The sequence below is a fragment of the Monodelphis domestica genome, chromosome 3 (assembly GCF_027887165.1).
Source record: "Monodelphis domestica isolate mMonDom1 chromosome 3, mMonDom1.pri, whole genome shotgun sequence".
In the NCBI taxonomy this organism is placed as follows: domain Eukaryota; kingdom Metazoa; phylum Chordata; class Mammalia; order Didelphimorphia; family Didelphidae; genus Monodelphis; species Monodelphis domestica.
Window position 1 is genome coordinate 434,077,346 of NC_077229.1, and position 26,469 is coordinate 434,103,814.

Consider the following 26,469-nt stretch of genomic DNA (forward strand, 5'->3'; position numbering starts at 1 on the left):
TCTTTCAGAAAGCAGAAAAAGTGATGAAAGAATCAATACACTGGGATCAGATCCTGACAAGATAGGAGGAGCTGATTGGTAACTGGAAACATTAGGAACTTCAGAGAAAGTGATTATGCCATCTTATAATTCATAATAGATAGGGAGAGGAACATTTTTAAAATTTAATTACCTTAAATTTTTTTAATTTAATTACCTTAAATTTTAGGAGAAGAGATATCAGAAAGTTCAGACAATATAAAGGCAAGTTAGTTCAAGAGAAATGAGTCTTGCAAGAATGTACTTATATAGGTAAATGATTCATAAGTAGAAGTAAAGGGAGAAATAAAGCCAGTTGTATAACAGAGAGAACTCTACTATAAGTGGATTAAAAAATGTATAAAAGAAAGCCTCCATAATTGAAAAGAAATACAAAGGAGGGGAGTAGTTCTATTAGAAAAAACAGAGGGCAAGCTAATATTCCAAATTAACCAGGATTTTGAGTGGTTTAAGAACAATAAAGACTTTTTTAGAAGCTGTTTTGGTAACAAGACAAAGAACAAGTGTCATTGCTTGAGATGAATTGGGTAAAGATAACAGATAGCAAACAGAAACAGGACTTCTCAATTCTATTCCTCAATAATGTTATAATTTTACCTTTGCTTTTATTCTTTTGTGTGGTAGGGGCGATTTTTAGCTCTTCCCCTCTCTACTCCTACAATGGCCTATTGACTCATAGCTTCAAGGTGCTCCAATATGTAAGTACTGAACAAAAAGCCTTGAGGGATTATTAACCTACTTACTCTTTCTAATCCAGTCTCCTTTTCATATAAAAGGCAAATCCCCAATAAATACAGAAAGATAGTGTTAATGTATCCTTCTGCCACTTCCAAGGCTTTACTCCAGAAATGATCTTCTCTCTTCTCCCTAGATCTCTTCTTTCTTCCTAACTCTTCATCCACCTCCAAGCTACTCAGATTTACTCTATTCGGTCATAAGAAGAGACATTGTCCTACTTCTCTCCTTCCCATCGCAATTAAATTTCTTGGAAAAAGTTGCTGCCACTTTGACATCTTTTCTAGAAAGAATAATCTAGTCATTCGGGGGCCAGAATTCCCATAATTTCTGTGGTGTTCCTGTGGCATGAGCCATCTCCGCCTTGTGGTCCAGCCTTGTTTTTTCCCCTACATTGAAAGTGTCTGAGACTTCATTGGCTCAGGGGACCAGGGCTCTAGATTCCTGGTGGTCTAAGATACGAAGCCAGAATAGGAGACAGCAGAATCCTGACCTCCATGAAATCTATCAGGATCTTTGCCCAATATCCTTTCTCCATCATGGCTAAATAACCTGCTTTTGTTAACTGTCAGATGTTCTCTGAGTGTTTTCCATTACAGTTCTAAAGCTGACATACTTAACTGGCTTGAATTGGGTCTGGTCAACAGAACTAAGTCAGATTCTTAACAGGACTTTGGCAGAGGTGCTATAATTCAGCCCAGACAAGTTTTTCATTAGTCATTCTACAGAATAAAAAGAAACATCTCTTGTAGAAGTTGTGCTTAGTCTCAACTCTGGTCAAGATGGCGGCTTAGAGAAAGCTAAAGTTCAGATCTCCAGAAAACCCTTCCCGACCGATCTCAAACTATAAGCTCCTAAGGCGCTGAAATTCAAAACGATCAACAGCACATACCCTGGGAATCCTCCTCCTGGACCTGGACCTGGATCAAAAGGTACGGCCCCCCTCAAAATCCAGAACCCGAGATCACTCGGACCTAAGGGGTAGGAACGCAGAGTCCAAGGCTCTGGGAAGCCACGGCCCCACCCCGCTCAGAGAGCAGGGTAGTCTGAAACAACAGCAACCCTCAGGGCGGGCAAGACAGCCTCACCAGCTGGATCCTGTTATCCTAGTCTCAGTGAAAGTCACTGCCCTCGGAGCACCAGGAAGCCGCGGCTCAGCCCCCCGCAGAGAGCAGGGTCCTCTGAAACAACAGCAACCCTCAGGGCCGACAAAACAGCCTCACGGCCAGCTATTCTGAAGGCAACTTCCGGAAAGCAACCCAACCCAGTCCAGTCAAGCGGGCACCTTAGCAGCAGGGAAGCAGAGAGAACCTGGGGAGAGTGTGGCCCCCTGGTCTGACCCTTCCATTCCAGTTCCGGTGAAAGTCATTGCCTTAAGGCATACTCAATTTAACCCAGGGAAAGCTCATAGAACCTACAATCTGCCCAGGACTAAAGCCTCTGAACACCAGACAGAGATAAGAAAAGCTAATCCTTCCCATTCAGAGATGGCAAACTCCACAGAAGCACAGAAGCCCCCAAATCCCAAGAAAAATAAGAAGAAAGGGGCGACTTTGGACACATTCTACGGAGCCAAAATACAAAATACAGAGGAGATAGAAGACGATACAGAAGAAAATGCTCCGAAACCTTCCAAAGGAAATGGAAACTCTCCACAAACCCATGAAGAATTTGAATCAGAAATGACCAAAAAGATGGAAGCCTTCTGGGAGGAAAAGTGGGAAATAATGCAAAAGAAATTCACGCATCTACAAAACCGGTGTGACCAAACTGAAAAGGAAAACCAGGCTTTAAAGGCCAGAATCAGGCAACTGGAAGACAACGATCGTGTGAAAGAGCAAGAATTAATAAAGCAAAGCCAAAATACCAAGAAATTAGAAGAGAACATAAAATATTTCACCGACAAGGTGACAGATCTGGAAAATAGAGGGAGAAGAGATAATTTAAGAATAACTGGACTCCCAGAAAAGCCAGAAATAAACACCAAACTCGACATTGTGATACAAGATATAATCAAAGAAAATTGCCCAGAGATTCTAGAACAAGGGGGCAATACAGCCACTGACAGAGCTCACAGAACACCTTCTACACTAAACCCCCAAAAGACAACTCCCAGGAATGTAATTGCCAAATGCCAAAGCTATCAAACAAAAGAAAAAATCCTACAGGAAGCCAGAAAAAGACAATTTAGATATAAAGGAATGCCAATCAGGGTCACACAAGACCTTGCAAGTTCTACTCTGAATGATCGTAAGGCATGGAACATGATCTTCAGAAAGGCAAGAGAGCTGGGTCCTCAACCAAGAATCAGCTACCCAGCAAAACTGACTATATACTTTCAAGGGAAAGTATGGGCATTCAACAAAATAGAAGACTTCCAACTTTTTGCAAAGAAAAGACCAGAGCTCTGTGGAAAGTTTGATACCGAAAAACAAAGAGCAAGGAATACCTGAAAAGGTAAATATTAAGGAAAGGGGAAAAATGTTATCTTCTTCTTTTACTCAAACTCTCTTCTATAAGGACTACATTTATATCAATCTATGTATACTAATATGTGGGGAAAATGTAATGTATAAATAGGGGGTAAAGAAAGACCAAATAGAATAATCTTTCTCACACAAAGAGTCACATGGGAAGGGGAGGGGAAGAAAACTCCTATAAGAAGGAGAGGAAGAGAAGGTTTTTTTTACTTAAACCTTAATCTCAGGGAAATCAACTCTGAGAGGGAAAAACATCCAGATCCATTGGGATCTTGAATTCTGTCTTACCCAACAAGGGTAGGGAGAAGGGAAAACCAAGGGGGGGAGGGGGAGAGGGAGAACAAAAAGGGAGGGAAAGAGAGGGGGGAGGGGGAGGGAACAAAAAGGGAGGGACTAAAAAGGGAAACATCAAGGGAGGGGAAAAGAGGGACTGATTCAAAGTAAATCACTGGACTAAAAGGTAGAGCCGAAGAAGAAAAGGTTAGAATTAGGGAAGGCTATCAAAATGCCAGGGAGTCCACAAATGACAATCATAACTTTGAACGTGAATGGGATGAACTCACCCATAAAACATAGACGAATAGCAGAATGGATTAGAATCCAAAACCCTAGCATATGTTGTCTTCAAGAAACACACATGAGGCGGGTTGACACCCACAAGGTCAGAATTAAAGGATGGAGTAAGACCTTCTGGGCCTCAACTGACAGAAAGAAGGCAGGAGTGGTAATCATGATATCTGATAAAGCCAAAGCAAAAATAGACCTGATCAAAAGGGATAGGGAAGGTAATTATATTTTGTTAAAAGGGACTTTATACACCTTCTTCTCAGCACCACATGGCACATTCACAAAAATTGACCATACAATAGGTCACAGAAACATAGCACACAAATGCAGAAAAGCAGAAATAATGAATGCAGCCTTTTCAGATCACAAGGCAATAAAAATAATGATTAGTAATGGTACATGGAAAACCAAATCTAAAACCAATTGGAAATTAAACAATATGATACTCCAAAATCGTTTAGTTAAAGAAGAAATCATAGAAACAATTAATAATTTCATCGAGGAAAATGACAATGGCGAGACATCCTTTCACACCTTTTGGGATGTAGCCAAAGTGGTAATCAGAGGTAAATTCATATCCCTGACTGTATATATTAACAAACTAGGGAGAGCAGAGATCCATCAATTGGAATTGAAATGAAAAAACTCGAAAGTGACCAAATTAAAACCCCCCAGCAGAAAACCAAACTAGAAATCCTAAAAATTAAGGGAGAAATTAATAAAATCGAAAGTGATAGAACTATTGATTTAATAAATAATACAAAAAGCTGGTACTTTGATAAAACAAACAAAATAGACAAAGTACCGGTCAATCTAATTAAAAAAAGGAAGGAAGAAAAGCAAATTAACAGCATTAAAGATGAAAAGGGGGACAGCACCTCCAATGAAGAGGAAATTAAGGCAATCATTAGAAATTACTTTGCCCAATTATATGGCAATAAATACACCAATTTAGGAGATATGGATGAATATATACAAAAATACAAACTGCCTAGACTAACAGAAGAGGAAATAGAATTCTTAAATAATCCCATATCAGAAATTGAAATCCAACAAGCCATCAAAGAACTTCCTAAGAAAAAATCCCCAGGGCCTGATGGATTCACCAGTGAATTCTATCAAACATTCAGAGAATAGATAATCCCAATACTATACAAACTATTTGACATAATAAGCAAAGAGGGAGTTCTACCAAACTCCTTTTATGACACAAACATGGTACTGATTCCAAAACCAGGCAGGTCAAAAACAGAGAAAGAAAACTATAGACCAATCTCCCTGATGAATATAGATGCAAACATCTTAAATAGGATACTAGCAAAAAGACTCCAGCAAGTGATCAGAAGGATCATTCACCATGATCAAGTAGGATTTATGCCAGGGATGCAGGGCTGGTTCAACATTAGGAAAACCATCCACATAATTGACCACATCAACAAGCAAACCAGCAAGACCCACATGATTATCTCAATAGATGCAGAAAAAGCATTTGATAAAACACAACACCCATTCCTATTAAAAACACTAGAAAACATAGGAATAGAAGGGTCATTCCTAAAAATAATAAACAGTATATATCTAAAACCACCAGCTAATATCATCTGCAATGGGGATAAACTAGATGCATTCCCAATAAGATCAGGAGTGAAACAAGGATGCCCATTATCACCTCTACTATTTGACATTGTACTAGAAACACTAGCAGTAGCAATTAGAGAAGATAAAGGAATTGAAGGCATCAAAATAGGCAAGGAGGAGACCAAGTTATCACTCTTTGCAGATGACATGATGGTCTACTTAAAGAATCCTAGAGATTCAACCAAAAAGCTAATTGAAATAATCAACAACTTTAGCAAAGTTGCAGGATACAAAATAAACCCACATAAATCATCAGCTTTTCTATATATCTCCAACACAGCTCAGCAGCAAGAACTACAAAGAAAAATCTCATTCAAAATCACCTTAGACAAAATAAAATACCTAGGAATCTACCTCCCGAGAAAAACACAGGAACTATATGAACACATCTACAAAACACTCTTCACACAACTAAAACTAGACTTGAGCAATTGGAAAAACATTAACTGCTCATGGATAGGACGAGCCAATATAATAAAAATGACCATCCTACCCAAACTTATTTATCTATTTAGTGCCATACCCATTGAACTACCAAAATACTTCTTCACTGATTTAGAAAAAACCATAACAAAGTTCATTTGGAAGAACAAAAGATCAAGGATATCCAGAGAAATAATGAAAAAAAACACATATGATGGGGGCCTTGCAGTCCCTGACCTTAAACTATATTACAAAGCAGCAGTCATCAAAACAATTTGGTACTGGCTAAGAAACAGAAAGGAAGATCAGTGGAATAGACTGGGGGAAAGCGACCTCAGCAAGACAGTATACGATAAACCCAAAGATCCCAGCTTTTGGGACAAAAATCCACTATTCGATAAAAACTGCTGGGAAAATTGGAAGACAGTGTGGGAGAGATTAGGAATTGATCAACACCTCACACCCTACACCAAGATAAATTCAAAATGGGTGAGTGACTTAAACATAAAGAAGGAAACCATAAGTAAATTGGGTAAACACAGAATAGTATACATGTCAGACCTTTGGGAGGGGAAAGGCTTTAAAACCAAGCAAGATATAGAAAGAATCACAAAATGTAAAATAAATAATTTTGACTACATCAAACTAAAAAACTTTTGTACAAACAAAACCAATATAACTAAAATCAGAAGGGAAACAACAAATTGGGAAAAAATCTTCATAGAAACCTCTGACAAAGGTTTAATTACTCATATTTATAAAGAGCTAAATCAATTGTACAAAAAATCAAGCCATTCTCCAATTGATAAATGGGCAAGGGACATGGATAGGCAGTTCTCAAATAAAGAAATCAAAACTATTAATAAGCACATGAAGAAGTGCTCTACATCTCTTATAATCAGAGAGATACAAATCAAAACAACTCTGAGGTATCACCTCACACCTAGCAGATTGGCTAACATGACAGCTATGGAAAGTAATGAATGCTGGAGGGGATGTGGCAAAGTAGGGACATTAATTCATTGCTGGTGGAGTTGTGAACTGATCCAACCATTCTGGAGGGCAATTTGGAACTATGCCCAAAGGGCGACAAAAGAATATCTACCCTTTGATCCAGCCATAGCACTGCTGGGTCTGTACCCCAAAGAGATAATGGACAAAAAGACTTGTACAAGAATATTCCTAGCTGCGCTCTTTGTGGTGGCCAAAAACTGGAAAACGAGGGGATGCCCATCAATTGGGGAATTGCTGAACAAATTGTGGTATATGTTGGTGATGGAATACTATTGTGCTAAAAGGAATAATAAAGTGGAGGAGTTCCATGGAGACTGGAACAACCTCCAGGAACTGATGCAGAGCGAAAGGAGCAGAACCAGGAGAACATTGTACACAGAGACAAATACACTGTGTTATAATCGAATGTAATGGACTACTCCATTAGTGGCGGTGTAATGTCCCTGAACAATTTGCAGGGATCTAGGAGAAAAAAACACTATTCATAAGCAAAGGATAAACTATGGAAGTGGAAACACCGAGGAAAAGCAACTGCCTGAATACAGCGGTTGAAGGGACATGACAGAGGAGAGACTCTAAATGAACACTCTAATGCAAATATTATCAACAAAGCAATGGGTTCAAATCAAGAAAATATGTAATGCCCAGTGGATTTACGCGTCGGCTATGGGGGGTGGGGGGGGGGAAAAGAAAATGATCTTTAATGAATAATGCTTGGAAATGATCAAATAAAATGTAATTTAAAAAATAATAATAATAAAAAAAGTGAAAAAAAATTAAAAAAAAGAAGTTGTGCTTAGTAGTGAACCCCCATATCTGCCCATTGTAACACAAAGCCTAAATTAAGAGACTGAGGGTAGGAGGAACACTACATTTCTTATAGGATTTCCACAGGAAGACTTATTTATCATTCAGCTTGGCTCTCTAAAGCCATTTTATATTGAATCTCCAAGAAGACTCCCTCCCAGTTGATAAATGGATCTCTATTCTACAGGCTGATCCTGTCACCGGAGAGAATTGATTCCTGATGAGAAATACTAGACTGTGATACTTTTGAGCTTTAGTATTATAAGCTTGATCTTGAATAGTAATGTGAACAAATAAAAACCAAAACCAAAGTTCTATGTTATTCTGGTTTCTGTTGACTTTCAGAAGGAGACTCATTTAAAAAATGCATTAAAGAGGGGCTAAGTCGATTGAGAGTCAGGCCTAGAGATTGGAAGTCCTGAGTTCAAATCTGGTCTCAGACATTTCCTAGCTGTGTGACCCTGGGCAAGTCACTTAACCCTCATTGCCTAGCCCTTACCACTCTTCTGCCTTGGAGGCAATACACAGTATAGATTCTAAGGAAAGAAGAGTTTTAAAAAAGCACTAAAGGAAGAGAAGGATGATCTGTTGTTTCCTCCACTCCTGTTGTATAAGAATAGTTAGGCAACTAGAAACTGCTTTGCTGCTTATGGTTAAGCGCTTTTGCACTTTAGCAAAGGAAAACTCTTCCTTTTCAAGGTTGTTTTGAGGCAAAATCCTTTATGCTTTCTATTTCTCTTTTAGATCAAAGAAAGAGAAAAAGGACCAATCTGCCCAAAAATGTTTATTTTTATTGTGGACAAAGAAATGGAAACTTTGGGGGTCTGAGGGGATGCCCAACAAATGAAAAATGGCTAGACAAGTCACAATATATGAATGTAATACAATCATTGCTTGCCCTTCATTTCAACTCAGGACAGCATGGGGCTGTGCCCAGGGATTGAAAGAGGGTCAAGAGTTAGTATGAGTTCAGGAAAAAGTTGCTACACTAGCGCAGGGTACAGGAATTGGTGCCATCTGCCAACCCTGTCTCTCATTACCTAGCTGAATCACAGATCTCGAGTGGACCATGAAGGAGACATACCACTAGGGGTGTCAGAGAGGTGTCACCATGATGTACTGAGCAAGGAACAAGTTCAGAAGCAAAAGGGAGCTGGATGATTCTGATCTCAGGAACAGAGTAGGGACTCAGTTCTAAACTGAAATCTATAATGGAGTCACTAAGACAAGAATCTCAGATCAAAGGGGAATCTGGAGTTCCATCACTTTAAACTACAGAGCCTTCCAGCAGGTTCATAGAAGCTGCAATTATAGCCAGATTCCAGAGCTCCTAGGCTAAGAAGAAAATATTGCAAGTGTAAACCTTAAAATTTCTTAGACTTATGAATGTTGGAAATTTCCCCATTTGGAAATTTCATACTGGAAAAAATTTCCTACTGATAGTAAGAACTCTATTGGAATGTGAAACCCCTTGGCATGGGAGGATCCTTCTCCTCCCTACTTAAGACTACTTTAGGACAGAAACCTTTTGCTAAACAATGGAAAGGGTTTTGACCTATGCTTAAGCATAGAACAGGAAGTTCTTTGAGTCATGATTGATTTTAGAATTGATACAATAGAGATACTTGGAATGACAGAACCAGGTCTTGGAAAATACAATCTCCACCCTACTTAGAATAACAGGATTTAGGAAGGGCTGCAGCATAGATCAAGATTTAATTATTTGAGAATATGACCTTCAACAGACATGTGCAAAGGGGCAGACCTCTGGGAGGTCCTGGGTTAAGCTAGAGCCACCATTGGCACAGGGGAGACATGGACAGTGATTGGTAGATGTGAGAACTGAGGGGAGGGAACTTAGATGGTTTCCTTAAAGATAGCGAGGTCTGAGGAGGAGGAGTTTTTTGCTCTGAGGGAGGTGGCTCTGAAGGAGGACTGAGGAGGTTGCTCTGTTGGAGGACCAGGAGAGAAGACTGGCTCTGAAGGAGGAGAATTCTCTGGAAACATTTCTTGAAAGGAGGCTCTCTTGAAGGTGGAGCCTGAGGTTGGCATGAGAAGCATTACCTAGAGAGATCTTGGGTGAGTGATAAAACCAACTGAGTGATTTATTCATTCTTATTCCTTTCTTACTTTCTCTCTTTTTCTATTGATTAATCAGTGTATTATAAATTAAATTTCTCTATAAAACCCAGTTGGCTTGGGCATATTCATAAATTGGGAATATATTCCCTGGCGACCATCTTATATTTATATAAAACCAAGACACAGTAGAAAACATATTTCAGCGGTCATAATTGATATATATATTTCCCTTGCTCCCAAACATTTTAATTATCACATAAGTAACTAGAAAGAAACAATTCAAATATTGTGGAACCACAATCAAGATGATACAGGATTTAGCAGCTTCTTCATGAAAGGATCAGGGGTCTTGGAATGTAAGATTCTAGAAGGCAAAGCAGCTAGGCTTAGAAGCAAGAATCATCTACCCAGCAAAACTGAGTAAGTTCTTTTTTGGGGGGATGGAAATAGATATTTAATGAAACAGAACTTTCAACTGTTGAAAAGACAAGAACTGAACAGAACATTTGATTTTCAAATACTAGACTTAAGATGTAGCATACCAGGTATATAGCATCTTGAAAGTGTGATTGGTGTATTGATATTGTATCTTATGTGTTCATATTCCACACTCATGGTCATGTTACTTATTGATTATTGTATTTCCAAATCTTCAATCCAAAGGGCAGAGGAATTCCTGGGCAGGGCAATACTTGCCAGGGGGTCCTAGCTCACACATTGTTGGACCACATTCCTTGCCAACTCACATGTTTGTTTAACCTCCTCCTCTTTGATTATGTGATTGTCAATTGAGTCAGTGTTAAAGCCTATGCCATGTCACATGCTCATTGGCTACCTCCCATTCCACATTCCTAAACTCTTCAATAAAAGTTTGAAGGCACATGTAGTGCCCCTTCTCAGTTCCATCAGAGGGGCATGGCAAGATGGAGCCCATATTTTTCAGCTCCTTGTCCGTGAGTCTTTATTCCTTTGTCTCTCTCTTTATCTTCTCTATCCATTTTCCCTGTTTCCAATCTCCTTCTCAGGTGTCCATCCACAAGAATTTTAAGATGTAACTACAGGAGGTTACTTAAGAGAATCATAAAAAGGTAAGAAGGAAAGAGATAATAAGGGTTTCAATAAGATTAAAGTATTTACATTCCTAAACTGGCAGATGACACTTGTAACTCTTAAGAACTTTATCACTTTAGGGCAGTTAGAAGAGTATATGTAGAAAGAGGGCTCAAGAGTAAATTAAGTATGATGAGATGATATCCAAAACAAACAAAAAAAAGTTAAGGGGTGAAAAACGAGGATTGCCCTGGGAGAAGAGGGAAGGGAGAGGTAGAATAGGGTAAATGACCTCACATTAAGAGGCACAAAAAAGCTATTACAATGGAGGGGAAGATGGGAGGGTGGGGGGCAATAATTGAATCATACTCATTAGAATTGACTCAAGTAGATAATAACATCCAGATTTATTTGGATTTAGAAGACTGGATTATTCTATAGGGAACTAGAAGGAGGTGGAGAAAGAAGGGATTGATAGAAGAGAGGGTGAATTGGGCAAGATGGTGATTAGAAGCAAAACACTTGTGAAAAAGAGACAGGGTGAAAATAGACAGAGAAAGAGAGAGTTGGAGGAGAGAGTGAAAATAGGATGGAGAGAAATAGTAATCATAACTGTGACTGGGGTGAACTCACCCACAAAATAGAAGCAGATAGCAGATTGGATTAAAAACCAGAATCCTACAATATGTTATTTACAGAAACACATTTAAAACAGAAAGACATACAGAATAAAGGAAAGGGGCTAAAGCAGAATCTAATATAATTTAATTGAAGCAAAAACAAGTAGGGATAACAATCATGATCTCAGACAAAGCAAAATGAAAACATGTAATTAAAAAAGATAAGGAAGGAAACTACATCTTGTTACTAGTACTATAGACAATGAAGAAATAGCAGTACTAAACATGTGGTTGGTTGGTCAGTTGTTGTCCCTCATACTTGAAGAGGACCAAAATGACATCATTGGTGATGTTTTTTAACTCATGCATAAAATGAGGCAGAGTTGAGGCATGCATAAGTGAGTAGAGTTGCACAGTCATCAGTCTTACTTTCTCTTCCAGAGTTATTGAATTCCAGTGGCAAAAGCGTCAAGACAACTGGAGAAGGCTCAGGATGCAGTGGATGAGCTTGGTGTCTTCTGTGTCTTATCACAGCAGCTGTTTCAACCACCTTAATGGCCATTGGAACAAATTGCTCTCATCTGCCCCTTCTGCTGGGCACAAGCCCAGGGTAGATAGCTCCCTAACTCACAGGTAGTTTGAGATCTGTCAGTCATTCTCAACCTGGTTTTACCTGCCTGCTGAGATGGTTTTGAGACCTGGGAGGCTGGGGGACACCAAAGGTGGAAAGCAGTCCTGAAATGGGCTCAGCAACCCCTCACACCAGAGATACTAGTTTTCCCTGAATATCCTGAACCTCACAATGTATAGGAGCTAGCTAATGTAGTAAAAAGAGTGGCAGGCTTGGAGTCAGGAAGATTCATCTTCCTGAGTTTGAATCTGACCTCAGAAACTTACTAGCTGTGTGACCCTGGGCAAGTCACTAAACTAAACATACATACATTCATATATATGTGTGTTTATATATATAGTAATAGATACTCCTATTAGGATATTTAGCAAATAGGATAGGTAGCAAAGAGGTGTTGGAGTGATAACACCAGGAAATAAGTTAGAAGAAAGGCAAAGGTTTGCACTCCTTTCCCCCACCCCTCTTCATGTTCCTCAATTGATCTTAACAGCTCTTCTCAATATGGTAAGTTATTAGAAGTTTCAGGGGACTAATCTCACACTGTAACTCTTTTCTGAAAGGGGTTTTATTCTTAATTTAGGAGAATAATTAAAGGAGGTAGGAGAGGGAAGAGCGAAATTAAGTTCTCCCTAATCTCCTATGGGGTTCAATACAGAGAAATAAAGTTATTTTGTCTATGAGAGGATATTGCTGATAAACTGAAAAGATTCTTCAGAGCTAAGCTCCAATCTTTTCACTATTAAGTCAATGAGTAGTCAGGAATCCAGAGCAAGCCTATCTCTCAGCCTCTTTCCTACCAATCAGCCAGGAAGAAAAGTCTCTTAGTTCAGCTGCTGGTTTTCCCAACTGCCTTCTCATCAGATTCTATTGGAATCTTCCTTCCTTCTGGTTGATTGACAGTTTCTTCAAAATTCCATCTCTTGTGTTTGCTTGCCAACATCTCTCTGGTGTAGTAAACTCTTTTTCACAATATATAATGGAATAATATCCATTTTTTTCTATAGGTGTATACTTTTTTTTGCATTGATTTCTTTTTTTCCATATTATTCATTTTTGTAAGTGAATAATCTTATAAAACCAAAACCCTAAAGCAGATACCCAAGTAAACAAGTGAAAAATCTTATGCTTTCATCTGCATTTCTACTCCAACAGTTCTTTCTCTAGAGGAGGATAGCATTCTTTTTCATAGGTCCCTCAGAGTTGTCCTGGATCATTGTGTTGCTGTTAGTAACAAAATCTATCACATTTGATTGTTCCATAGTATTGCAGTTACTGTATATAATGTTCTCCTGGTTCTGCTTATTTTACTTTGCATCAGTTCACATAGATCTTTCCAGTTCTTTCTGAAATCATTCTGTTCATCATTCCTTAGAGTGCAATAGTATTCCATCTCCATCATATACCACACTCAGTCATTCCCCAATAGAGGGACATCCCTTTAGTTTCCAATTCTTTGCCAACACAAAAAGGGCAGCTATAAATATTTTTTTTTTTTACAAATAGGTTCTTTCCCATTCTTTAGATCTCTTTGGGATAAAGATCTAGTAGAATAGCACCCAAATTTTAAAGGGGAAGTAGAATGAGTTACAGGAGAAAACAGATAGTATAATTTTAGTAGTGGGGGACCTCAACTTTTGCTTAACAGAACTAGATAAATCTAACCAAAATAAATAAGAAAGAAGTTAAGTAAGTGAACAGAATTTTAGAAAAGTTATATATAGACCTCTGGAGAAAATCAAATGGCAATAGTAAGGAATATACCTTTTTCTTGAATGTACATGCAACTTCAAAAAAATTCATCATATAATGGGACTTGAAAATCTCATAACCAAATGCAGAAAAACAGAAATACTAAATGTATCATTTTCAGATCACAATGCAATAAAGTTATATTCAATAAAGAGCCATGAGAAAATAGATTAAAAATTAATTGGAAATGAACTCTAAACCTAAAGAATGAGTTGGTCAAAGAACAAATCATAGAAACAATAAATAATTTCATTAAAAAGAATGACAACAATGAGACAATATACCAAAACAATAGAATGTAACCAAAGCAATACTTAGGAGGAAAATTTGCCTCCAAATGTTTACAGTAATACAAGGAGAAAGAGCGGATCAATGAACTAGGCACACTACTAAGAAAATTTAAAAAGGAACAAATAAAAAAGTACTCAATTAAGCATCAAATTAGACCTGAAAATCAAAGGAGAGATGAATGAAATGGAAAGTAAGAAAATCATTGAACTAACAAATAAAACTAGGAGCTGATTTTAGGAAAAGCCAATAAAATAGATAGCCATTGGCTAATTTTATTTTAAAAAGAAAGAAAAAAACTAGATTACTAATATCAAAAATAAAAAAGTTGAATTCACCATCAATGAATAGGAAATTAAAGTAATTATTATTAGTTTTTTTGCCTAATTACATGCCAATAAATCTAACAATCTAAGCAAAATGTATTAATATTTACAAAAATATAAATTGCCTAGATTAACAGAAGATAAAATATAATTTTTTTACTCAAAGGTATTTTACTTTCCCAATTACATGTAATGCCAACTTTCAATATAGGTTTCCTGAAATTGTAAGATCCAAATTGTTTTCCTCCCTTCCTTTCTCCCTCTTGTAGATGGTAAGCAATTTGATCTGGATTATATATGTGTATTATCATGCAAAAATACTTCTATATTGGTCATTATTGTAAGAGAGTACTCATGTAAATCTACAATCCCAAAATAAAACTGCAAATAAATCAATGTGAAAGATAGTATGCTTTGATCTGCATCTGACTCCAACATTTCTTTCTCTGGAGGTGGATTCTTTGGACAATATTTTCTGAGTTCTATTTATTTCATTCTATATCAATTCATGTAGCTCTTTCTACCTTTTTCTGAAACCACCTTCCTCATCATTTTTTATAGCATAATAATATACCATCACCAACATATACCACAATTTGTTCAGCCATTCCTCAAATTGATGGACATCCCCTCAGTTTCCAATTCTTTGCCACCACATAAAGAGCAGCTATAAAAAATTTTGAACAAGTAGGTCCTTCCTTCTTTTTAATGATCTTTTTGGTATACAGACTCAGTGGTGGTATTACATGATCAAAGGGTATGCACAGTTTTATATCCTTTGGGCATAGTGAAAATACTGTGAATTGTGTATTTAATCTATTCCACTGATCCACCACTCTTAGCCAGTACTAGATTGTTTTGATGGTTATTACTTTATAATATAGTTTGGAATCTAATATGGCTAGGCTACTTTCTTTCACATCTTTTTTCACTAATTCCCTTGATATTCTTGATCTGTTCTTCCAGATGGATTTTGTAATTGTTTTTTTCTAGCACTGTAAAATATTTTTTAATAGTTTGGTTGGTATGGCAATGAATAAGTAAATTAATTTAGGTAGAATTGTGCCATAGGTTCGTCAGCATGGGTCTAGAGTGTTTTGGAATACAGGGTGTGTGATTCAAAAGTCCTAGTGTAGTTTTAAGTTATTAAAGTGTAAAATTGCACTAAGATTTTTGGGACATGCTGTAGGGTTAGTAACAGACTAAGAAGATCATATTAGTTTATGATAGCCCCCCCCCCCAAAAAAAAAAGTTAAAATCACTCTTTGACAATGTTGTAAATAAGGCAGCAGGAATCTCTGCTGCTGCATGGGTTTAGTTTTCCCATGGGGTAGGTGGCCATTTCTCCTAGCTTCTGGAGCTCATGTAGATGACCTCAACTACCAAAGTAGAAAGAATCAAGAGCTGAGTGGTATCACTGATGCTCTAAGTATCATCAATAGGAAGACTTTGGGAAATGTTGGGGGGGTGGGGGGGCAGAGGTGATTGCTGCCCTAGTGGGAACACTGATATACCAGCAAACATTTTATCTCAACTGGCCTGATTTGATAATTTAGCTAGAGAAGTTTAAGCTCAATTTATATACCACATTTCCCTTCCCCCTCCAATTACCTGGTCTTTCAGACCATCCCAATTTTTATCCTACTAAGAGATTATAAATGGGAGTGGGTCTAAAATGTATCTGAAAGGCATTTTGCTTTTTTGTAATTGAATTTAGGTCAATTCAACAAGTATTTGTTAAATTCCTACAGGGCGCTCTTAATAGGTTTTGGGGATACAAATACAAAAATGAAAAGTTCCTTCTCTGGATCTTTTTTTTTAAACTTTGCAATGTTAGGAAAATTTTGTTTTATAATACTCTTTTTAGTTAAGGGATCGACATATTTTTGACTGAGGCATATAAAGAACAAAAATTTAATTTAACTTTTGAAATGGACAGATTTTAAGTACTAAAACAAGACTTACATGAAAAAAGTTCAAGTGTAGTAAGTTGAACATTTGAGATAAAGAATAAGGTGAAGTTGGAAGTTAGAATACTGTGCATCAGCATTTCAATAGTTCAGTATTTGAGGTTGTCATTGTAGGTCTCTCCCTACTGATGGAAATCTCACTACCTTAGTAAATGGTTTCTATTTGTTCTGGTCTCTCTTTTTTATCTTTATTTTATTTTAATAACAAAATTCCCCATAAATTGTCTGAAGTTATATGATTCATGTCTCCCTCCCCTTTTTCCTCCCTTCTCCTGGGATTGACAAGCAATTCAATCTGGGTTATACATGTGTTTTCACACAAAACATGGTTCCATAGTATTCATTTTTGTAAGTGAATAATCTTATAAAACCCAAACCCCAAATCACATAAATATAAACTATTTCCTGCACAAAAGTCACAATTTCCATTTCTTACTGGATCAGCTTTTCATCAAAAAATGAATTTCCCTTTAGTCTTCCAAAATTATTTTCTAAAAACAATTTTTATGAAAATCAGTAGCAAGTACAAAAGTTTTGATTGGACTTTTAGAAGTCATTTTCTACTTTCCTCAAGTCCTGCTTATGTAGCTGCTAAGATAGGAGCTCCTCTAATATACTCAGATTTCCATGAAGGAGTATTCCGTTGGCCACAGGATTGTAGGACAATCTTTGAAATGATCTTTATTCTAACCAAGGTCTACATCAGTCTCCACTAATCAGGCAATTGTGCTGAACCAGAACCATCTGTAAGATCTATCCACTAGGTGGCGCTCTTTGACTGCCATTTGGTGAAGAGCATATTAACTGCCCAAATAGAAGGGAGTATATAAAAACAAAAAATAGTAATTCTATGAAACTGACATTTAGATAGTACTTTATGGTTTACAACATTTTATTTCAGTGAAATGACAAAAGAAATCAGGTTTGCATTTTTTGGGGGGAAACGGGGCATATTGCAGGGTGGGTGGGCAGTGTGATTCTTGTCATGAATGCACAAAAATATCTGTTTCTGTTTTATGGGCTAAGGATGTGGCCAATACTACATTCTCCAGACTCCGACCCAACTGCAAATTTCAATCTAATGACAAGAAATTTTGCTAAAGAATAGGATAATTAGGGGGCAGTTGGGTGGCTCAGTGGATTGAGAGCCAGGCCTAGAGACAGGAGGTCCTGGGTTCAAATTTGACCTCAGATACTTCCTATCTGTGTGACCTTGGGCAAGTCACTTAACCCCCACTGCCTAGCCCTCACCACTCTTCTGCCTTGGAGCCAATACACAGTATTGATTCCAAGATGGAAGGTAAGGGTTTAAAAAAAAAGAAAAGAAATATGCCCAAATAGGGGTCTATCTTTTTGCTTATGTATCACCCCTTTGGGCAGCTAGGTGGCACAGTAGGTAGAATGCTGGGCCTGGAGTCAGACATCTTTCCGAGTCCAAATCTGGTCTCAGATACTTGCTAGTTGTGTGACCCTGGTCAAGTCATTTAACCCTATTTGCCTTGGTTTCCTCATCTGTAAAATGAGCTGGAGGAAATAGCAGACAACTTCTGTGTCTTTGCCAAGAAAAGCCCAAATGGGGTCATGAAGAGATGGACACAATTAAAAAACAACGGAAAAAAACAACCATCCAGCCCTGTGGGATATAGGTACATTAAGATTGGGAGTAAGCAATACCTTTCAGGGCTCATAAGAACAAAAATATCCCCCTAATACTTATTCATGATGCTCTTTAGCCCATAATAACCGTCAATTGCCTACTATTAACATTGCTCTTCAGAAAAACGAGTGTTAATTATTTTTCTCTAGAGAGTGAAAATTAACTCAATTATGGTTTCATGGGGAATGACATTTAACTGTTTTTCTCTTCAGAGTGATAGTAAAAACTCAGAATGGAAGTGAAACTTTCCCCCTGATTTGCACACCTCCCTCAGTGCTTCCCAAATCTGTCAGCTTCTTAATCAATGAATGGGTGTTTAAAATCTCTGCTGAGTGCTTACTTAAGCTCAGATACACTCCTATTTAGTAGACACACCTCCAAAGCTCCAGAATTCCCTTTCCTTTACAAAGTCTGGCTCTCCTCTGACTTTACTCTTTCTGTCCCCAACAATGTATCTGTCGAGAGCGATCTGGAATTTTAACTCTACCCCCTTCCCCTTATATGTCGATCCCCATCCATCCTTCCTTCCACAATCACTCTCACATTAATTCTCTCCTTTCCCCATCCCGTCGATCCAGTTTTTAATGGTTTCTGGCCTCTATTGCTGTACTAACTTCCTAACTGGTCCCCATTCTTCCCCTTTTCCAGTTCATACTCTACCTGGAGCCTTCAGCTCCTTAGTTCCAAAATATGAGAGGCTCCCCACTGCCTGAAGCACAAAGTCCAAGGCTGAGACAGTTATTCAAGGCTGTCCCTGATTCTTGATCTCACATGACTTTAATTTATGAGCTGATCAACCAAACTGGATTTTTCAAGTTCCTCATGTCTCATTGTGCCTCACTGAGGCTATGCCCATACCTAGAAAAGCCATTCCCCAAAGGAAAAACGTTTGTAAAATCCATTTTGTTGGTCTTTTTTAAAAAAAATCACTTCTATTTCTCATCATATTCTTCTCCTACCCCCTTCTACGAAATCCATCTATCCTGTATATAAGAAAGGATGAAGGATGGGGAAAACAGGTCCACAAGACTAAAAATATATAAAAATGTCTGACATTATATTCAGTATCCCATACCTGGGGCCCCTCACCTCTACATCCTGCCACACTTCTGTTGATTGAAATCTTTTTCTTCTCTCCTAGTTGCCACCTCCTCCATTGAGCTTTCCTTAATCAATGGATGAACAATCATTTATTGCCTACTGTGTGCCAGGCATTGTGCCAAGTGCTGGGTACAGAAAAATAAATCTGTCGCTTCCCCTGCCTTCCCCCAGCCTTCATTATAGGGCCAGAGCTTTAGAGGGGGAAGGGACCTATAACCTTATTTTATAGATGAGGAAATGGAGGATAGTGATTTGTCTGAGGTCACACAGGCTACCATAGCAGAACTTCGATGTCAACTCATGCCATCTTATTCCAAATCCAGTGTTTTTTCCCATTATTCCATGAGGCTTCTCTATCTAAATTTGGCCATGAATTGTATTCTCTCCTTTATTTCTTTCCCCTTGCCCCCTCTCCTGCCTTGGAACCAATACACAGTATAGATTTTAAGACCAAAGATAAGGGTTAAAAAAAAAGTAAATATATTTTGAAAACAACCCAATTTACCTTGAAGTAGTCAGCCAGAAGGGCAATTATAGTGCCCAAAATGCCAAAGCTTAAATCTGGAAATGGACCTCGCCTCCTCATGAGCTTCCCCTAGAACTCCTGAGAAGTGAGGTCATCTGGTGCAGCATGTCACAGAGGAGACCTTTCCAATATAAAAAAGGGGCCACTGGGAGTCATTTTGGTTGTTGCACATCCACGAGCTGATCTGACATTGCAGATGTTTGCCTGGGCAGCCAGGAAAGGCTGGTCTTGACATGGAGACTTGAAGACTTTGAGCATCTCTAACTCCCCTTCTCCAGTCCTCCTGGCTGTAAGAATTATCTTCCAATAAATCTTACTAAGATACACATTTTCTGTTTGAGCTTCCTTTCCTTTCCTAGTGTGGCCACTGAATTATTTACCAAAACCTTCATTTAGGCAAATAAATATCTGCTGTTAAATGGAAGGCATGACAATGAATTGAAGAGATAAATCAATAATTTATTCCTACACACCCCAAAGAGCATTCATTCAATGGCTTACTCTGACTTTGTGCATTTTTCAGCTGTGCCCGACTCTGCCTAACCCCATTTGGGGTTTTCTTGGGAAAGATCCTGGAGTGGTTTGCCATTTCTTTCTCTAGCTCATTTTACAGATGAGGAAACTGAGGCCAACAGGGTTAAATGATTTGCTCAGGGTTACACAGCTAGGCAGTGTCTGAGGCCAGATTTAAATGAATGACGATGAGTCTTCTCACTTCAGGTCCAGCACTCTCCACTGTGCCACCTAGCTGTCCCTTATCCTGACCACTACATTATTATCTAATGGGGAAGGGACTGGGCTTTTTAACAAATCTTTGTATCCCGAGGATTTAATACAGTGTAGGTGCTTAGTGGATGTGAGTTGAATTCCATTGTTTCACTTGGCAGAGTGCTCTGTTCCTACCTCATTTTAATGGGGGAACTCACAGCACTGATCAGTCTCAGACACATTTTTTGGTGTGTGAGTATTTTAAGACATAACCTTGTCTGTTTCCTAGAAAACATATTATTCACAAGCCTGGCTATTGAACCCCAATTAAGAATATCTCTATTTTGAGGGGTCAGCTGGGTTGCTCAGTGGATAGAAAGCCAGACCTAAAGACAGGAGGTCCTAGGTTCAAATCTGGTTTGGAAACTTGGCAAGTCATTTAACTCCCATTGCTCAGCCCTTACCAAGTTTCTGCCTTGGAGCCAATACACAGTATTGACTCTAAGACCAAAAGTAAGGGTTTCAAAAAAAAAAAAAAATATATATATATATATATATATATATATATAAAACAATCCAATTTAATTCAGTGCCTTGTGTTTACCTCGAGGTAGCCAGCCACAGGGATTTTTGTCATCACTATCTCAGAGAACTGGTGACATGCAAAATCACCCAGGTAAGATGACAACAAAAGGGGCTCATATCCAGGACTTTGACTGTTAAGTCAAGTGCTCTTCACTTCCATGCCTCAAAGTATATTTACTTCTGCTTTAAAACTCTAAAGTCATTCCTCAATTTCTAGACTCATCATTTTCAACTATATATCACCTAAGCTTCAGATTCTCTCTTCTAGGAAAAAAGCTTTATACACCTGTGAAAAGATGATCACTTTCCAGCATATATTACTAAAGCATTTATTATTCTGTAAACAAAATATTTACAAATAAATCTCAGATTTACAAATAAAGGGAAATAATTTTCCAAAGCAATTTGCATATTCAGATTGTTGATATTGCACCCTACAGTATAAGTCTTTGACACATTCGCATTGTCAATCTTGCCCCACATTCAATTATGACAAAACAGAAGCAAAATATGAAATTGACAGAATTATAGACTCAGTTTTTACCATTGTTAAAAAAAAGTGAATTTTACATTCCTTTTTATTCACATGATAGAGGAAAAGTTGTAAACTTTCTTAATTTATTTCAACAAAATGAAGAACTATACATTCTCTTGTCGCACCTGGAAGAACTATATACATTTTTAAGCTCCTTAAAAGGAATTGATATGACAGGCAGACATTTTTAACATCAAGTAGCAGCGTGTTGGTAGAAGGCAGTACTGGTGAAACGTGTTTATATCTTCACTAGCAAAAGAAACTAGTTTATGTACTAGACAGAAGGAGGAAAGCCTTTGGACAAAAATGGTTTTTAACCTCATTAGAGGATGCTTCCCATGATTAAATTAGAATGATCATTTGAAATGAACACATACTACCATCCTTCGAAATGTGGTTAATAATATTTTTTTCTTTCTCTCAAGGCAATTCTAGAAACATCCAAGTGAAAAAGAATGAGGTCTCTGTTACTCACTTCTCTTATAAAAATACTTTACAATTATTTATAGGCAGGCACAAAAGTTTGCTTTTCAGAAGAAAGCTCTGCAAAATACTAGGTGATTTATCACTATCTCCCACATTTTCATAATTATACACATAAACAACAAGTTGTCATACAAACAAAAAATGTAGATTTTCCTTTAGAGGAAAAGAACGTTTTTTACAATAGGATTCTAGGAGGATCCCTAAACAACATGCTTTGAGAGGATTAAAAGTTGTTATGATGCACTGTTTTAGACTTGCACTAAAAAAAGAAACAATGCCAAATTCAACGTATTTCTTTGGGATTGCACTCATTTGTTAAATCAAATATCCAAAAAACAAGGAGAGCAGAAAACCATGCAGCCCATTTACAACTCCACAAAGGCCTTCAGAACCCTCAGTTCCCAGATAATGATTTTTTTAACCCTTACCTTCTGTCTTAGAATCAATACTGCGTATCAGTCCCAAGGCAGAAGAAGAGTAAATTGGGCAATTGGGGATAACTGACTTCCCCAAGGGTCACACAAGTAGGAAGTGTCTCAGGCCAGGTTTGAATCCAGGACTTCCTGTCTCTAAGCCTGCTCTCTACCCACTAATTCACCCATTTGCCCCAGTATTTCTAAGTAGACTCTTTTACCAGTATCTTCTTGACTTAGTTTTAATTTTGTTATACATCATTAATATTAACAATCCTTTTTTTTTTTTGCTGTTTCACGTCACTCCCTATGAGTATAAGGTTTAAAAAAAAAACCCTTTGAGTTAATAGCTTTAGTTTCATGAATATGTTTAACAAATGGAATTTTTAAAAAATATCCATACTTGGTTTGTTTAATTTTTAATAGTCCCAACCGAGTAGATTTTTATGTATATCTTCAATATCCTTGTGTCAAATTCAATTAAAAAAATCCTGAGAGTCTGTCATAAAAATATATAAATTTTTTTCTTTGTGCAATTATTTCAGTAAAACTATTTCCATGGAAAAATTCACATCAGCTGTCTATGGTTCGTCTATATTCTGCAGTTCCTTCAGCTATTATTGCATCCAGTGGGGCTCGCTTTTTGCATATGCTCCGTCCTGAGGCGATGAGGTCAGCATATCCCCGTTGATGGGAGAAAGCGTAAGCAGAGCGACGAGATGATACTCCCCGTCGAAACACATTTTGCCTTCGTTTCCACTGCTCTTCTGCTTTATACTTCTTACGATTCTTCTGAATCTGCAGCAAGGGAATGAACACATGGGATTAAGGCAGATGGATCATTTGAATGTTCTTATAGGACCCACCCCAAGTCCCACATTCTACAAGAAATCCTTCTTAGTCCTCCTTAATCTTAGTGCCTCCTGACATGGTTCTCCAACGTATCCTGTATATGTCTCGTTTTTAATAATTACATGCATGCTGTCTTCCTCTTTAGACTGTGAGGTATTTTTAAGCAGCAATGATTTTTTGTCTTTTGTCAAACCCTCAGTTCTTAGCACAGTACCTGACACATAGTAGGTACTTATGAAATGCTTAATAAATGACCAGGTCTTCGAATCAATAAAGCATAAAAGAAATCAGGCTATAGGCAAGAATTATAATGGAGGCACAAATCTTAAGTATATAAATCACAAAATATTGGGAAGTGTGTATAGAATAGTAGATATTTTACCATTTCCTATAGTAGATTAAAAAAAGGCTAACAAGAAACTGTTGGCTTAAATTGATTTGCAAGATATGCTGAAAAAAGATGAGAAAAACAGAACACAAACAGAACACTCTCCTCAGTTCAAGTCTAACAAAATTCCAAGCAAGAGAAATAACTACATTTTGAAAATCATGTTAGCATCTATATAGATTATGTCCCTTTCCTTCTGATAAAGGCTTGACCTCATGGCTGGTCATTGTCATGTTTCTCTTCACTGTCACCCTTGAAGCCATCCTTCTCCTCTTGATTTGTTAAATTTCAACCTTGGGCAACACCTTTTATTCGTGCCAAGTTGCCCAGTACAGCTGACAGAATGTATGAAGTCATGTGGACTGCTCTACTGCAAATTTAAGCTGCCTAATCTCATGTGGACTAACAGTGCCCATAGCAGTCCTTTTATTCATCCTTTATTGACTCTATTACATTCTATACAGCAGTTGGGTCAAACCTTTTTCATTCACCTTGAACACCAACGTGCATTTCCATCCCACTCTAGACAGATATTCTTCTACTTTATTGGGAAAAGTGAAATAGTCATTTGGGAGTGGCTCAACTACTCTTTTACCTTATAGCCTCTTTATATCTTTCCTCTTATTCTTAAAGGATGAAGTACATTTGCCTATCATCGACAACAAAAATCCCTCTGTGCTTTGAATCATTGATCATTCTACCTGTGGCTTTCATTTCTGATGTTCTTTTTTTTTCTTTTGGGTTTTCAACCCTCTGTCTTCAAATATGATCCAGGTTCTCCTATTCTTCAGGACTGATCACACCCTTAGGTTTTAGTTCAACATTTCCAATTATCTGCTGGATAACTCCGTAAGACATTGCTACAAAAGTTAACATTTAAAAAGCAAACTATATATTCATACTTTAAAAACTTCTTACCTTCTGTCTTAGAATCAATACTAAGTATGGGTTCCAAGGCAGAAGGAAATTTGGGTTAAATGATTTGCCCAGGGTCACACAGCTAGGAAGTATCTGAGACCAGATTTAAACCCAGGAACTCTTATCTTCAGGCCTGGATTTCTATCCACTGAGCCACTTAATTGCCCCTCATGTGTTCATTCTTCAAATAAATGTCTAATGTGCACTCAGTCTTCTTACCATGCACCAGGAGAGGTATAAGGTCTAAGTAAGGCATGGTTGCTGTCCTCAGGATCCAACAGAGAAATAACAAACTCTGATGATTAGAAAATGATGGGTACTTTTTTTTTTAAACCAGGCACTGTCCTGAACACTTTTTTTGGGTAATTTTATTTAAAGATTTTTTATTTCCCCAATTATATGTAATAACAATTTTTGACATGTTTTCTGAAATGATAAGATCAAAATTGTCTCTCTCCCTCCCTTCCCCCTTCCCCCCCAGATGGTAAACAATTTGCTCTGGGTTATACATGTATTATGATGGGTACATTTAAAAGGTGCAATACTTAACAACAAAAATACTATGTGAGGACAAAGGGACAAAAGATTGTGGTATGGAAGCAAGAGCTTAAGGATGTTTTATCTGTGCTTCTAGAAAAACTGACATCACTACAAAGGCCTGTGCGTAGATGAGGTATTGTCAACATGAAGAAACTGTGGGGAAATGTGTAATTACAGGAAAGAATGCTGTCCCTAGGCTGGACAATAGAAAGCACCTGAATGACTTGAAGTTCTTGTTCTTAGAATGTGCCCAACACCCTTTGGTAATTGTGATCCACTAAACATGCCCTCATCCGTTTGCTAACTTTGTACTTCCTTTCACTAGCTTTTTACTATTCTCTCCCAATTCATCTTTCAGTTTTTTGGAGGGTGATGAGTAGCATTTGTTTTAGACGTGTTAGTTCATGTTTATAATTGGGGAAAATGCAGGAAGTCAGACCCTGAAAGTGAGTCCTAATTAGTTCCCCTGTAGCAGGTGGAAAGTAGCGGATGAATCTGGTGATAAGTAGCAACTTTCAGCCAAGAGCAAAATGTTCATCTTTCAATTCTGAACTACCTCAATTTATTCCTTTTCTCCTCCTCAACCCAACAATAAGAATATAAATTGGCCAGCCATACTCTATTTCAGGAGAGTATGACTGTGAATCCTATATGGATGGTCATGATCAAATTTGCCCCTTATGTAAACAGGTTAAAAAAAATCCTTGGTAAACCTGACAGAACATAAATCTTTGACAGTGGAGAGACAGAGATCAAGAAAGACTTCACAGAAGAAGTAACGCTGACCTGGACTTGAAAGGATGGATAGAAATTCTACAGATGTCATAAGACACTAGAAATTGAGGGGAAACTTATCAATTGGGGAAGGGTTACAAACTGTAACATGTGACTGAAAGAGAATACTACTGCTCCATAAGGAATGAGCAGATTAATTATTTTACAAGCATGGAAAGACCAAATAGAATTACAAAGAGTAAAATGAGCATAATTGAGAGAACATCACATATAGTGTCAGAAATATTGTTTGAAAAATGACTTGTGTATGTCCACCTCCAGAGAAAGAACTGATAAATAGAAACAAGCAAAACATAGTTTCATATGTACATATATATCTTTTTGTCAAATGATGATGGGGAGCGAGAGAGATACCTGCTGGGAATTTTAATGTATCTAACAAATAAATCAATATATTTAAAATTTTAAAAAGCCAAGGAAACAAACAAACCAACCAATCAACCCAAAAACAACTCTATAGGAAAGGGCAGGAAGGGAATACATTCTAGGATGAGGAAAAGTATATGAGCCAAAACAAAGAACTGGAAAGGAGAGGATGTGGTCAGT

At 37.6% G+C, this 26,469-nt stretch overlaps 1 protein-coding gene across 1 annotated transcript in view; it reads right to left on the minus strand.

The window, feature by feature from the left end:
* Positions 1–21,309: 21,309 nt before the first annotated feature.
* The window catches only part of ATP8B1 (ATPase phospholipid transporting 8B1), a 135,545-nt gene continuing 130,385 nt past the window's right edge, over positions 21,310–26,469 (minus strand). Inside the window, exon 28 of the mRNA XM_001366279.4 lies at positions 21,310–23,228. Coding sequence (XP_001366316.1) covers positions 23,004–23,228 — 225 coding nt within the window. The 3' untranslated portion in view covers positions 21,310–23,003. The remainder of the gene's footprint in view (positions 23,229–26,469) is intronic.